This window comes from Rhipicephalus microplus, chromosome X, assembly GCF_043290135.1.
Source record: "Rhipicephalus microplus isolate Deutch F79 chromosome X, USDA_Rmic, whole genome shotgun sequence".
NCBI lineage: Eukaryota > Metazoa > Arthropoda > Arachnida > Ixodida > Ixodidae > Rhipicephalus > Rhipicephalus microplus.
The window spans coordinates 463,607,444-463,621,572 of NC_134710.1; the positions used below are offsets into that span (position 1 = coordinate 463,607,444).

General features: G+C 46.9%; 1 protein-coding gene across 5 annotated transcripts in view; it reads right to left on the reverse strand.

The window, feature by feature from the left end:
• The window catches only part of LOC119160835 (TATA-box-binding protein), a 64,361-nt gene that overhangs the window by 11,720 nt on the left and 38,512 nt on the right, over positions 1-14,129 (reverse strand). For 2 of the 5 annotated variants that reach the window (XM_037413088.2, XM_037413089.2), the window contains exon 5: positions 5,624-5,727. The exons of 2 other annotated variants lie outside the window; for them this stretch is intronic. In XM_037413088.2, the coding sequence (XP_037268985.1) occupies positions 5,624-5,727 (104 nt within the window). Of the gene's footprint in view, positions 1-5,623; positions 5,728-12,183; positions 12,228-13,127; positions 13,201-14,129 lie in introns of those variants that run through there. One more of the 5 variants, XM_075880708.1, reaches the window with a different exon arrangement.

Sequence of the window (14,129 nt, forward strand, 5' to 3'; positions counted from 1 at the left end):
AAATATCCAAGGTTGAGTATGCTAAGTTAACCTTTATCGACGAGAAACGCGGCAGTAAAAACAAGTGAGAGAAATACGAAAAAGAAGCGAGAGCTAGACAGAAAAAGGTGACTGCCAAAATCCTTTGGTTAGGGCAGTCCAGGGGTGTCGTCTATGTAAACATAGGGCAAGAAGGGTGTGTTGGCTGCGCTGTGGGCTCTAAAGGGTGAATCACCCATCATTGCCTCATTGCCTCAACCTTTAGAGTCCATTTTCTCCCAGATACGGCTCGGCCACGTAGGGCTTAACATCAGAGGCAGTCACCCCCCCCCCCTTCGTTGACTCGGGTTCATGGAAACGCCACTTACTAAACGCCTGCTTGCGTAGAAGCCCCTGTGGTAGGGAGTACTACAATAAAAAAGACAGAAACAACAGCACTGTTTTTGTCTCTTCTGCTGCACCATCTTCTGTGCTGTCTTCTTTGCGCTTTGTTGTACTATAGGCCTAAGCGTGAGGTTTTCTACAGGAGACCTTGGAGAAACCCACAACTTCCGAAAAAGCAGAATCGTCGCAATACCTTCCTGTACTTTCCAGAAACTCATGAATAGCTAGGTTGTGGTGAACATTGAAATGACGTGTCCATAAAGCGCCGAACTGCGACAGTCTGGTCTACTGTCTACAAAGTTTAGAGTTTGTCCCCTTTGTTGCACTTGCTCAGTTCGTTTCTTTTTGAATGGGGACAGCGCAAGAGAGATTGACTTAGCATTAGCTTCAAGATGCCTTGAAATGGACGACACTCGCTAAAATAAAGGAAGTTATTTTATGGGATGAGCGCATCGAACATCCAATTTCTTGTGATACCACACTCCGAACGATCTGGAAAGGAGTGAATAGGTAAGTTCTTGCATTGATGCAGCTTCAAATGAAAATCCAGCATTGTAAGTGAACTTGCAATCTCTCGCAAGTTTAAACGCGCAAAAAGAAACTCCAGGCCCACGCAAGACACAACACAGGCACAGCGAAAGCTAAAAGAGCGGCCTTTCAGAGCTTTTTCTGAACACTCATTGGGTGACTCCTGCTAGCGCACTGGCTGGGTACCCACTGCGGCAGTAATATAAAAACCTATTGGGTACTAGGGTAGTATTCACTATCCTTCGTCATTCGTTTGAGAAGTATGGTATCCGCTGAACTATTGCGAGGAATGTTGTGCCAATTGTTCACGCAGTGGCTGACGACAATGATGAATCATGCCTCAAGTGGGTATGCGCCACTGATAATAGGTGATCAAGAACAAGCTTTTGTGGTGGGTTGGAGCATTGGACGACCCACTCGTTACACTATTCGCATTGTGTGACGCCTGGTTGTCCGTTTGCTGTTCTAAAACGCTATGTTACTCATAATAACGCCATTCCTTTCCCGACATCAAGCCTGCCTAGGGCAAGTTTGCCAATAAGTTTCAAACACCGGCGCATCTCAGTGGTAGATTACTAGGCTGCCACCCACCGGAACGGGGTTTCAGCCCCACTGTGTCATTGGTACTAGGTTGTTTTGCAAATTTCGCGCGATGTGTTTACGGACACCGGCAGTGGCGGATAACTACGACGCTGCATGAGACCACAGTTGTAATCTCAAAACAGCTAAAAGGCGAAAGCTTGACAACAGCGAAGCTGACCGAGTGCAGCGTCATTCTTACTTTGGTTTCCGGTAAGCCGAATCTTGATGCAGAGAGCGCTTACGCGCAGCATTTCATTCATAGTGTCGGGCGGTACCTTCTCATCGTTTTTGTTCTCCATTTCTTTGACCGCGTATTTTGCATCTGCGTGTCTTTGCCGTATCCAATCTCACACAGCGATGAACCTCGCTTCACGATGCGCTGCTGCTTGTTCGGATGTGCTTTATCTACTTTTTTTGCGCGTCCCTTGCCTGTATCTGATCGAGCGACGAAACTCAGTTGCGCTAGTCATCTCCGTCGCTCAGCGTGGCTTAGCGATAGCAGCTGCGTTGTTTCCTCAACTTCGCATGAACGGCTAGGCATGAAATCAAGAGATTGTGTGAGGCGTTCTGGCAGCTTTGGCGTCATAGGCTGCTATGCCTACGGCGAGGATGGCTTTTGGCGAAACGTACACGTTTATTCGACGGCTTCGGGCGCTTCACTCTTGAAATGGAGAAAGTAGGGTTCTACAAGCCCAATCTGGTTATGAGGCATGCCGTGATAGACAATAAACAGGATTTGATTGATTGATTGATTTGTGGCGTTTAACGTCCCAAAACCACCATATGATTATGAGAGATGCTGTAGTGAAGGACTCCGGAGGAAGTTTTGACCACCTGAGGTTCTCCTAATATGCACCCGAATCCAAGCACACGGGCCTACAACATTTCCGCCTCCATCACAAATGCAGCCGCCACAGCAGGAATTCGATCCCGCGACCTTTGGGTCAGCAGCCGAGCACCTTAGCCACTAGACCACCGCGGCAGGGCACAATAGACTGGACAGCTATGTGTTTCTTAAAAGCCCAGAGCTCGTGTGGACCGAGCTGCGACCGACTGGTCTGTTGATAGACCTAGAGAAGCTTTCACAACTCCAGGAATACGCGTGCGCCCGTTTTTATGCGGTGTACTTTTCGCTGAACGATATCAGTAGTGCTATCTTATGACACAGCTATGTACCGCTCAATTTCCGACAAGAATTATGTACCGTGCAACACACTTATGTTTATCAAGAAATGCACGTGATCATGCATGTTTGAATCATCTTAAGACCTTTTGGCCTGACGGTCTGTCGAACGAAAATGAATCAATAGACGTGGATGTAAATGAGTGCAAAGAAAGCCGAAAAGAAAATTTGGGACATATCTATGGCTCGGAGTCAAGTGACTAATGCATGTATGGCGAGATTGATCTTAAGCACGCACGAATACCCAGGTGACCTAAGCACCTCCACTAAAGCAGTTGCATTGTATTGCAATTAGCCCTCTCGCTCACCTGGATACATCTCTGCCGCACAGTTGTATCAAAGAACCCAGCCCAAAAGCAGGCGGCGACGGAAGAGTATGTGTACGCCGTGCTACACGATCTATGGTGCCTGCCCGAACGCATGCAAAAGGAATACCATAGAACGCCCATCACTGTTTTCCTTTCGCGAGTCATGGGAGATTTGCCCATACGTGCTTCCGTCACGCACCATACGCGACTGAATACTACGGCTGTTTAAAATACGTCGTCCACGGTCTCATACAGTCCAGGCAGATACCTTCCCTTAAATTCAATGCTAGCACTGTGGGAGGATTCTGAGAAAGCATTCTGGAGCGTTTACAACAGAACCACCCAGGTGCACGCGCTGTTTGAAGCGTCGCTGGACTAGCCACAACTTCTTCAGCAAAACAGATCACGCGCCTATTATCTAGGCTCTTGCTTGGTGGGCTTGCCGATCAGTCTGCCATAGCACAAGAGTGCACAAGATCATGAAGACAGAGTACATTAGGTGAGAGAAGCTCACGCAATGGCTGTCGGATGAGGTTTTTGAGAGCAGTGATGGAGGTCAAAACGAGAATTTAAAGAACTCCAACGCATTCCTTGAAGAACCATGGAATGCCTGTGATTTTCTCGTCTGAGGTCTTGCATCACACAAAGGCAAAGCAACACGAGAATGGTAAGAGCAGCGTCCACAAGGTAAAGCCAGTACCACTGGACGTCACAGACTCATGTAGACTGAAGTTCATAGTTTTGCGTAATCTTCCTAAGCTTCACTCTCATCTGCGCATCAAATTTCAGGCAAGTTGTCGGCGTCGGAAAAGAAGGCCGATGGGTTTAGCAGGTGCGAACGTGAATTTGCATTCTAAGCACAGTACCTTAAGGTTGGCGCTGAGTAGGGTGGAGGCCTACGTCAAGGAAAACGCCCTTGCCGAGCTTCCCACTGATAGTGGTAATAGTTTGCAGTTGTTTCTTTCAACCGTGTAATATATGAAGGAAGCAAACGCACTTAATCAGTATTTTCATGTTTCAACACTATGGTCACTGCGAAGGTTGAATACGACGTTGAAAAACTATGCGTGATGCTTAACTGTACCCATATAAAATGGTAGGCAGCATAACAAGCAGTAAAAACATATTCTTGAAGGATTCTTCAGTGCGAGAACGTATTCACAATACTCCATTTGTGTGATCTTAAGAAAAAGGGCCACTTGACAAAAGTATGTAGCGTTGTTTCTGCAAATTATGGTTGACCTCAAATTGCAGATGAATCATTTCAGACCAAATTCGCAATTTTTTTCACCCATGCTCAAACCGTAGGCAGTGTACATTTCCTTAAGTTTTAAAGAACTATCTTTAGCTGCTGCACCAATTGCTTCTTTCTTGCCTTGGATACTGTATTGAAATGTTTGGGTACATAACGTTTCGTAATAGCCCCGGTTATTTATTCATGTAGTATTTTTACTTAGAACTAGTATTTCTTTATGTCAGAGCCACTTTTCTTTGGGAGCATGGGAAGTTCCACCTCCGAAATGAAGGAATATGCAACAAGTTATGAGCAGTGTTTAATTTTTTAGCGAGCTGACTTCACCTAAGTTTGACAAAACAGTGACCACTATGAAAAGAAAGCCATGCGAATTTTATATTTGGTGATTATTCCATCAATTTGTTGTCTATGATCGCTCGTTCTTGACACCATGAATACATAAAACAACGTGTGTGTTTACGGCATCTCTTCTAGACGTTACGCTTAAGAAACCTTTGCATAATAATTCTACGTACCCCCTCGCTACAGTCCGCATAACTGACTATCTAAAATGTTTTAAATCTAATACAACGTCAACATTCTTGAGAACAAGTTTAAAGTACTCGTGCGCGTTCAAACAAATTAACTTTTCAGGTAGTAACTGCAAATACAAAATATATATACAATCATTGTACACTAATTAACGCTACAATTTCTCAGAAACCAAATGAACGAACAATTCAAATTACATGCAATAATTTTCTTCTGGCAGCCAGCATTCCCAGAAAAATAAAAAAATTCTTAAGATTGCTGCCGAAACGCACTGCTGCCATCTGGTAGGACAGACACGGTAGCGCGTTCATCAAAGCAATTGTGTGTAACAAAATATCTCAGCTAGAAGTGATGTAAAAATTCGGAAATAAGAATTCTTAATTCGCTATTACCTCAGTGTTCCCCTTGGCTACGAATGATGATGCCAAGTCTCCAAGTGGTATACTAATACCCACCCGTAGCCTCTTTCAACGACTTATGCAATTTTCTGATTGTGAAGTGGAAGCCGGAGTCATGACTGATGCGAATTCGGGTCACTGATTCTGGAGTTATTTCTTTAGTAGCACAGAAGCGGACTACAATGACATGTTCTGCGCTTGACCATTCACAGTAAATGTCACTACCAACCACTTGCACGCTGTTCGTGAAAATATCCTCTCAACTCTTCCTCTGAATCAAGCATCAGTCGGAAGCTGTGTTCACAATAAACTTCGGCAGAAAAAACGCCCGCTTATTAGAGGAATCGCGCATAAGATTTTGAAGATTGAAGAGATTTGTAGAGTAGAAAGAAAAATGAAAAAACGCGCTTCAACGTCCAAGAAACGTTTCAAGAATGACTTAGAGGGTAACCCAACAATAACGGGGTATACGCACCAAGAAAATTGTGCGTGGTTGAGGGCCAAGCTTTCCAGCTTTATGGTAAAGCCAACGTCGCAACTAGCTACGATGTTCTGGACTTTGAAGTCGTTGAACTTGGCCTGTATAAAAGGAAAAACATGGTGGGCGAGATGTACAGTTTATGAATAAAGGCACGTTCACTTTCAATCGAAATTGTGCGATGAAGAAAAATACGCTACCGGTCAGAGAGTAAACGTATCTGGTAGCTTCACTTGAAGTGTATCGCCAGATCTAATAAAGTACAGTAGATCACCACCGGACAAAATTATGTCAATGTGTGCCATCACAGTTGTTTCTAGATCACGTTACCACTGCGAGTAATCTCTCGTCTCGTTTCTAAGGAAAAGCTTTTGGTCATTAAGAAGGACAGCTAAGATGATTTCGGAGCGTTTGAATGGGCTGACGTAGCAAGCGCGACTGCTGTACGTTGACCTGCACTACAGTCGTCAGATACTACCGACTTAACAAGAGAATAGTCACCACAGCAGAAGCTGAAAAGAAGCAGCGCGACTTTCACTATGACCAAAACGCGAGAAAAGTGAATTTTCGCAATCTTAAAATTATACTAATAAATTACTGATTCATAATAGGGTGTTATGACGTTCACTGGCGGGCACTCGTCGACGATGCGCGACAGTGAATGTCAAGGCCGGTGACCTACTGTATAGTTCCAAGGCCTCGCAACAATTACCCTGGGTAATAAAAACGAGCTGTCAGCCGACCTAACAGCTGGTTACTATGAGCGGGTCCCGGTAGACCTTTCAAATTCCACGTTGACAATGTCGCGCCCTCAACGGCACATGTCCGAAGATGGTTCGCTGGGTTCCATCAGGTAGCTTTCAGGGGAAGTGCGTTCGACGACATGGTAGGGGCCTCCATATTTGGGTAGAAATTTTGAAGAGAGGCCAGTTGCATGTGGGAGGAATCGAGAGCCAGACGAGTGCTCCACGGATAAACGTGAGAGCAGAAGTGCTGGTGTCAGCGGGAATGCTCATCTGCGGCTCTTTGCCACGTATAGTGAAGGTTTTTAAAAGCTCTTGACACTCTTCAGCAAGCCCGGCTGTGTCAATTAGTCCTACACTTGGATTGATCGGGCTTGTGTGTGAGTATCGTGTCGATGATGTGCGACGTACGGTTACCTTCCTTAAAATAAAAAGAAAGATGAAAAACCAGTATTGCTCTAGGGGCGCTATTATAGGCGTACGTGACGAACGGCAGGACGATATTCTAATTTGACTGATCATGGCGAAATACGGGGAGAGATGTCGCCGAGCGTAAAGTTGAAGTGTTCGGGGAGGTCATACGTCTGCGGGTGGTGAGCAGCAGTTTCGCGGTGGACAACGTTGCACTCAAAGCATAGTTTCGACGACTTCACACAGCAAGACACTGTCTCAATTCCTGAGCAGATCCTGGGGTGGACCACGACGCAGCGTGAATCCTTGTAACAGGATTGAGGCCACATCGCGCGCAGTAGCCACAAGTAGCGCGGCGGGTTCGGTGTAGCATGTGAACTGGTCTACAGCCGCAATGGCCGAGCATTACCAGCCGACGTTAGCGGCAGTGGCCTATACAAATCGATTCCAACGTGCCCAAACGGCCAGTCAGGGCTAAGTAGACGTTGTAGACCTGCCGGCGACAAATGTGTTGAAGTTTTGCGCTCCTGACAATTCATGCAAGAGCGAACGAATTTCTGCACGTAGCGGTACACCCCTCGCTAAAACTACTCTTGGTGAATGTGGTGATAAGTCTTCAATAACCCGGAGTGTGCAAATTGCGGACCAGAAGTGAAGAAATCGCATATGTCAAAACGCTGACGGCGGGGTATCGCTAGAAGCCACTGGCGGCCATCAGCGTTGTAATTGCGTCGGTAGAAGAGCTCGCCGCGAACGGCAAAATCGTTGGCTTACGACGCAACGCACACGTGAATGGTGTTGTCAATAGATCAGTCAGCAAGTCTATCAGTGATGGTAGATCTTTGCACTACGCGGTAGCGATAGTATGAATGTCTGTGGAAGAAACGGTAAGGTGAGACGCTAAGTTGTGGGCACTGTCATCACGCAAGAGAGAGCACGACAGGGCGTCGGCGTCAGCATGCTGGAGTCTGTTGCGGTACAGCACGTGGATGGCTCATTCTCGCTGGTGAAGTGCCCAACGGGCGTGACGGCCTGGGGGATCCTTCAGTGAAGACAACCAGCACAGTGCGGGAGGGTCAGTAACGTCATCAAACGGGCGCCCATACAAATAACGTCGAAACTTCGTAAGGGTCCGGATGATTGCCAGATATTCTGTCTTCATGACGGTGCAATTGGTTTCAGCTTTTGTAAGCATACAGCTTGCATACGCCACGACATGTTCCAGGAACTCTAGTTTGCGCTGCGCAAGGACAGTGCCGAGACCAACACAACTGGCGTTGGTATGTAGCTCTTAGGGCCGTAGTGTTGTAGTGGCGTAGTATGATAGGTGACGTGAACAAACAAAGCTTGCGAAAGTGCCATCGCACTGTGAATACCACGAATGGAGAGGCTTCGTCAGTGGTAATACGAGTCGTGAAGTCTCAAAGCGCCGAACCAAGGAGCACTAGTCCTACGAAACTGCGCAGTTCTTTGATGTCGGCTAGGGGAACTCAATCACGGCCCATACTTTGGCTATATCGAGGAAAATTTTCCTATTGGACAAGGCGTAGCCCTGTGTCAGCGGCCATGCTGCGAAACCTCTTCAGGTTCAGGCGTCACTTCGACGCGTTAAATTTCCGGCAGGCATCGAAGATGTGTGGAGAAGTCCAGAGCAAATATCACGACGTCGTCGAAGTAGCACAGGCACGTGCACCCTTTTAGGTTGTGCAGTACGGTATCCATCATGCGTTCAAAGGTGGCGAGCTCATTGCACAGCCCAAACGGCATGACGTTGAATTCGTACAAGCCGCTGAGCATGACAAAGGTGGTCTGCGGTCAAGCGTCTTCAACCATAGGTATGGCCAGAACACTTAGCGCAGATTGAGATATGAAAATAATTCTGCTCCTTGTAGGCTGTCAATCGGGTCGTCTATTCGTGGAAGTGGATACACGTACTCACGAGTTGTCTTCTTGAGGCGGCGGTAGTCCACGCAGAACCACCCGTCTTCCGAACGAGAAGAGCTGGAAAAGCCCAGGGGTTGTTACACTGTCGAATAATATTGCGTCCCAGCATGTCGTCGACTTGTTCGTTGATTACACGGCGTTCTGTTGGAGTTACGCGATGTGGATGTTGCCGCAGTGTTGGTTGGGCGTGTGTGTCGATGTGATGTGAAATGGTGGATGTGCGGCCAAGGTAAAGTTGAGCGACATCGAAAGAAGTGCCCCATTCTTCTAACAGGCCCAAAAACTGGGAAAGCTGGATCGGTGTAGGGTTGTCGAGTATGGAGGATCGAAATACAACAGCCGATGATGAAGCAGATCTACAAACAGCATAGAGCGTAATGTAAATTGGGCAGTGCGTGTCATAGGGTTCATTCATAACTTGTGCGTCTTCAATGAGTTTCACGTTGCCGATACATTCCCCTCGCACCAACGTATCACTGTACGGGATGACTTCATTAGAAAAATAGAGGTGCTGACGTGAGTGTATTGCACAGTCTCGAAAGGAACCAGCAAGCTGTCCTTCATGAAAACAGTCAGATCGCGAGATGTATGCAGTGGCGTCCGAAAAACTTGAATGATATGTGCACTTTAATGTTCCAAAATGTCGGAAAGACTGGTGCGGTAGACGAACACCACCGTTGGCGAGTTTACAGGAACTTTGGTGGCGTCTTTGACGAGTACCTTGTTTGCAGCCGATGAACTGTCGGCCAGCGTCAAATCAGAGAATGGTGAGAGCTCTATTCAAACTGGTGCACAATGAATGACGGCGTCATGGCACGAGAGAAAATCCCATCCTATGATAACATAATGGGAACACGCAGGAATTACGATCTATTTGATGGCGTACATCACGTCCTGAATCATGAGGCGGGCTGTGCATAAAACCGTAGGGCCTTGGTTGTGTGGAGGGAGAGCCTGGAAAGTGGCATCGTCACTTTGCGCAGTTATCGTTTAAGTCTATGACGAATACGGTGGTTCCAGTATCTACAAGGGTAAATGCACGAACACTGTCCACAAACACGTCTATCACGTTCAATGGACTTCTCTGAGGGCTTTCGCAGTTTGACAGCGTCGCACTCTTGGCTAGCGGATTGCGACTACTTTTCCTGGTGACCGGCGAGCGGACGTGGCTACATCGGCGACAGTGAGCAACGTCGTGGAAACTGTGAGTGGCGTGTAGATGGTATGGAACGGCGCGACAGTGAGCAACGTCGTGGAAACTGTGAGCGGCGTGTAGATGGTATAGAGCGCACGTCGGTGAGATAGGTGGCAGTGGGCAAAAATAATGGTGAGTCGATTGGAAGTTTGATAACCTTTTGTTGTACATTGTTGATAGGTAGCAAGGCGCCGCAAGAGTTACTTGTTTGGGCTTACTGTCCTCAAATACGACACTTGAATAGTTTTGAGAATGAAATGTTTACCGAGCCCGGACACGTTTCTCTCGTGACAAGCATGCCACGTCATGTGGCGCAAGAGATTGCCGCCGACAGTCACCTGCCCAAATATTGACCCCGGTGACCCACCTTACACATCAGTCTTGAGTTTTCATGTCAATTATCAAGAAAAAAATGCTTTCATCACTGCTTCTATTCCTGCGATCTTCACTTCAAGGCATCAATATTCGGGTGTTTGACGCATATAGCTGCCACAGTGTTCTAGCCGGTATGGTCATCGACTGGTGACCGAAAAATCGCGGGATCGCTTGCCAGCCGCGGCGCATCAAGGTTAAAGTTAAATGCTAGGAACCGGTGTACTTTATTTAGCTGACCGGTAAAAAATTAGATGTAAAAAGTTCCAGGAGCCTGCAATACGGCATTTTTTACCATATTCCTGTTTCGGCACGCTAAAGAATAATTGAAAGTATATAATCAACGCGTATGAACTATGCCACCTAGTTTGGTCAAATACCACAAGTTAGAGAAAAGTGTTATGAAGTGAACCATGGTTGCCCACCGGTTAGTCGGAGAAACCTACATAGAATTAAACACGAGTTGGCAGAAATTGAGTAACAGCCGGAAAAACAGGTTTTTTTACAAATATTTTGTCCTCGTGGAGGACGGAGTTTTAAGCAATCACTCCAAACTTTTTTTGTATATTTTAAAGAAGTTCCACAGAGCTTTGTGCTGCATACCCGTAAATTTCATCTTCTCCCAAACCGTGAACGGGCGCAACACACTTCTACAGAACACAGAGAGATATTCCCTCGTTCACTTCTTCCACAAGTGAAAGCTGTTTAGTAACCTTATCACAATCGTCTATTTCCAAAAAACCGACACCGCACACGTCTGCAGCTTGGCTTAGACCAAGGCGGAATAAAGCGCGCACCCATCGAGCACTTCCAATACAGAATACGTGTTGTCCTCCCGATATTATCGCTCGGTGTTTTGGTGGCGGCAGCAGGGGCGACTGCTCGTGCTTCTGCTGGCGTTCTGAGGCACGCTCTGTTGAAGGGGGCGGACGGGCAAGTTGTCAGGCAAAAAAGGGCGCGCGTGCGCAGTGCGTGCTCTCGAGCTTCGCAGGCAGCCGCCAGACGGCCCCACGGTGCTGTTCAACATAGGGAGCCTTCATGTGCGCGTGTCGCCGTGTTTTAGGGTGGTGACAACTTCGATCATGGTGGCTTACAACTGGCTAAAACGGCCGCCATACTTGGCGGGCCACGATGTTGGTTCTGAGCGGTCGCTCATTTATATTGAAGGCAGCGTGGGTTTCAACAAGAAGGGGATAGTTTATATATAGCGAGTTCTGAAGGCTCAAGGTATGTATTCTGCAGTTAGCGATGGTTTCGTAAAAGAGGAAAGACGTTCGTGACTCGAGTTTGCATAAAATACTGTTAAAACAGTTCGTTTCTCTCACCTGGTAGACCTACCGCATTGGCGGAGTGAGGATATTCAGGGAGCCTATATTTGCGTGGGGGAGAACCTCGATGTCACTGTGAACAGATTTAAATGTCCACGCGGCATTCCTGGAGCAAATTCTCCTTAGCACTGCAGACACCTGAAAGGCATTCTAGTCCAAGGCTTGAAACCGTGATGTTTACTTGATGGTACCCATAATGACAGGGAAGGTAGATCAAACAACTAGGTAGCTCGCGATGTTCTCTGTAAACCGCATAACTCCGCTAGCCTGTTTCTCATGCCGGAAATATTGCTTTTGTTCGTAATGTGATTTCCTGCAGCAAGTCCAGTTCCTGAAAACGAATCTGTACAATGGACTGCTTAAAATCTTGCAAGCTATAAGCATTTCCCGAAAATAGTAGGGCCCTTAATCATATACAACAAGCCTCCCCCTACCTCCCCCCCAAGCCTGTATATTAGGCTAGAAGAAAAGCAAAAGAGAGCAAGATGGGACAAACGAAGTTTTTTCAGGTCAGACTTTATTGCAAACAGCATCCAAACAGCATCTGGCCTTAGTTTCTTCAAATTGTCCTGCCTTCTTTGCTGGAACCTTGTGTTCACGCAGTGGGCCTACAATAAGGCAATAAGGCGAGAAGTCATACACTGCGCCGAGCATATACGGAGTCTACACACATTTTCTCTAAAAGCACTAAATAAAAACCAAGTTCACGATATCAAATCATCTTTGTGGCTGGTTGTGAAACAAAAGGACGACAAAAATAACGATTCAGTACCAATCTCCCATACGGAAAATTTGAGTTACCGGCCAACAGCTGACTTTCTTAGCGCACATATACTCCACCGTTCAGGACCCACAGACAAACAGAAGGGCGGACTGACATGAACAGTAATTCTGTAGCATTCTATATTATTAAAGCGAAATCCTTTTTGGTGTTGTTGAGCGATTTTCAGTGTGATTCTGCATGTCATTGAAGGGAAGAACGAATACCCCATGCCAAGTCGCACAAAATTTAGTTCTGTTGCAACTGTGCAAGACTGCAACAGTCTACAGGGAACGCGTTCGCCGGCTCTTCTGTCTACCTCTCCGAATGCCCTTCCTCAGTGACCAAAGTGAAAGTGCAGGAACGCGAAAATCTGCCAGCAAAGGAAGATACGAACGCGAGCGTCTGTTGGTGGTTTACGGGCCCGGCGTTTCCCGTCGACGAATGCGGTGACGGCTTCGAAAACCGATGAAACGCTGACAGCGAATGCATGCAGGACAACACGTTCGACTAGTCATATCATTCGATTGGTGAACCACGCTTCGACTACGAGGATAAACAAACATTCAAATTTATCTACTTTCGCTTGCATAACCCGGCGTAGCTGAACGAAGCCTGATTCATTTTTCGCTGTGCAAGTTGTCATGTTTGCTTGGCTCAAACTACCTTTAATCACATAAAAAAGTAAATAATTTCACTAAGTATGCAGCGGTATACTCAATCCACTCACAATACAACGGGTACTCACCTCAAAAACACGGGTAGAAGTAGTCGGCTCCAAGCAATCTCGTTTCACTTGTGTTATCCAGCGTTTCCGTCACCTAGAGGAAGTCGGGAGGTGCGACAGTCTCCACTTGTCTTTAGATTGTGGCACGCAGTACTCTGGCATTTACACTTCAAAGTTATTGTAAATGCGCTTAGCGCGAGGATGGTGTCGTAGCGGAAGCTACGTCTACGGTGTAGTCGAACGCAGCTCATGCTGCAACTTGCACACCCGCGCCAACATTCAGCTGGTGCAGTGCGGCGGAGCAGGAACGCCTAGCCGCAAGAACCAACATGGCGCTTGTTGCCATGTGAAACGGGGCTGGCAACATTGTGTTTTAACGGGCAGCGGCAAGTGTTGGGTCAAAGGCTGACACCACCCTAAACAACGCCTCCTGTACTTTGAGTACAAGAGGCGTTGCCCTAAAACACGGAGACGCGCGCATATGAAGGCTCCCTAGTTCTACACATGCTCCCGTGGCCCGCAAAATTTTGAACGCCACTGTACCTCGCAACGCCATTAATTTAGTAGGTCAATTCTACTTCACGTAGCTTCCTATGGGAACATAGGATGGATTTCGCAACGCCTCGTTGATGCAAGGTCAGTAAAAGAAAACAACCTTATACACAGCGGCAGCAAAATTAGGCTGCACAAGGTATTTAGCGAGTCCTTTGGCATGTATGCATTTCTGTGTAGCTATTTTGGTGTGACCAAATTAGGGTGACACGGGGCGTGCGTTTGCACGTCCGATCTGTTCATATGTAAGCAGATGGGTTAACCCTCATCACGCAGCAGTCCCGAATGGGTCAGCACGCACCCTGTGATTCATGAACAATGCGAATATGAACAGCATTGTTGTACCAAGCAAATTTACCGCTTAACACATTGATCACGGGGCGTTACCGATTTTCGTGGTACCCTTAGGTCAAAGTTCAGCGTTGTTACTATTCTCAACGTAGATATTCTGCCTAAAATCTGGAACAAAGT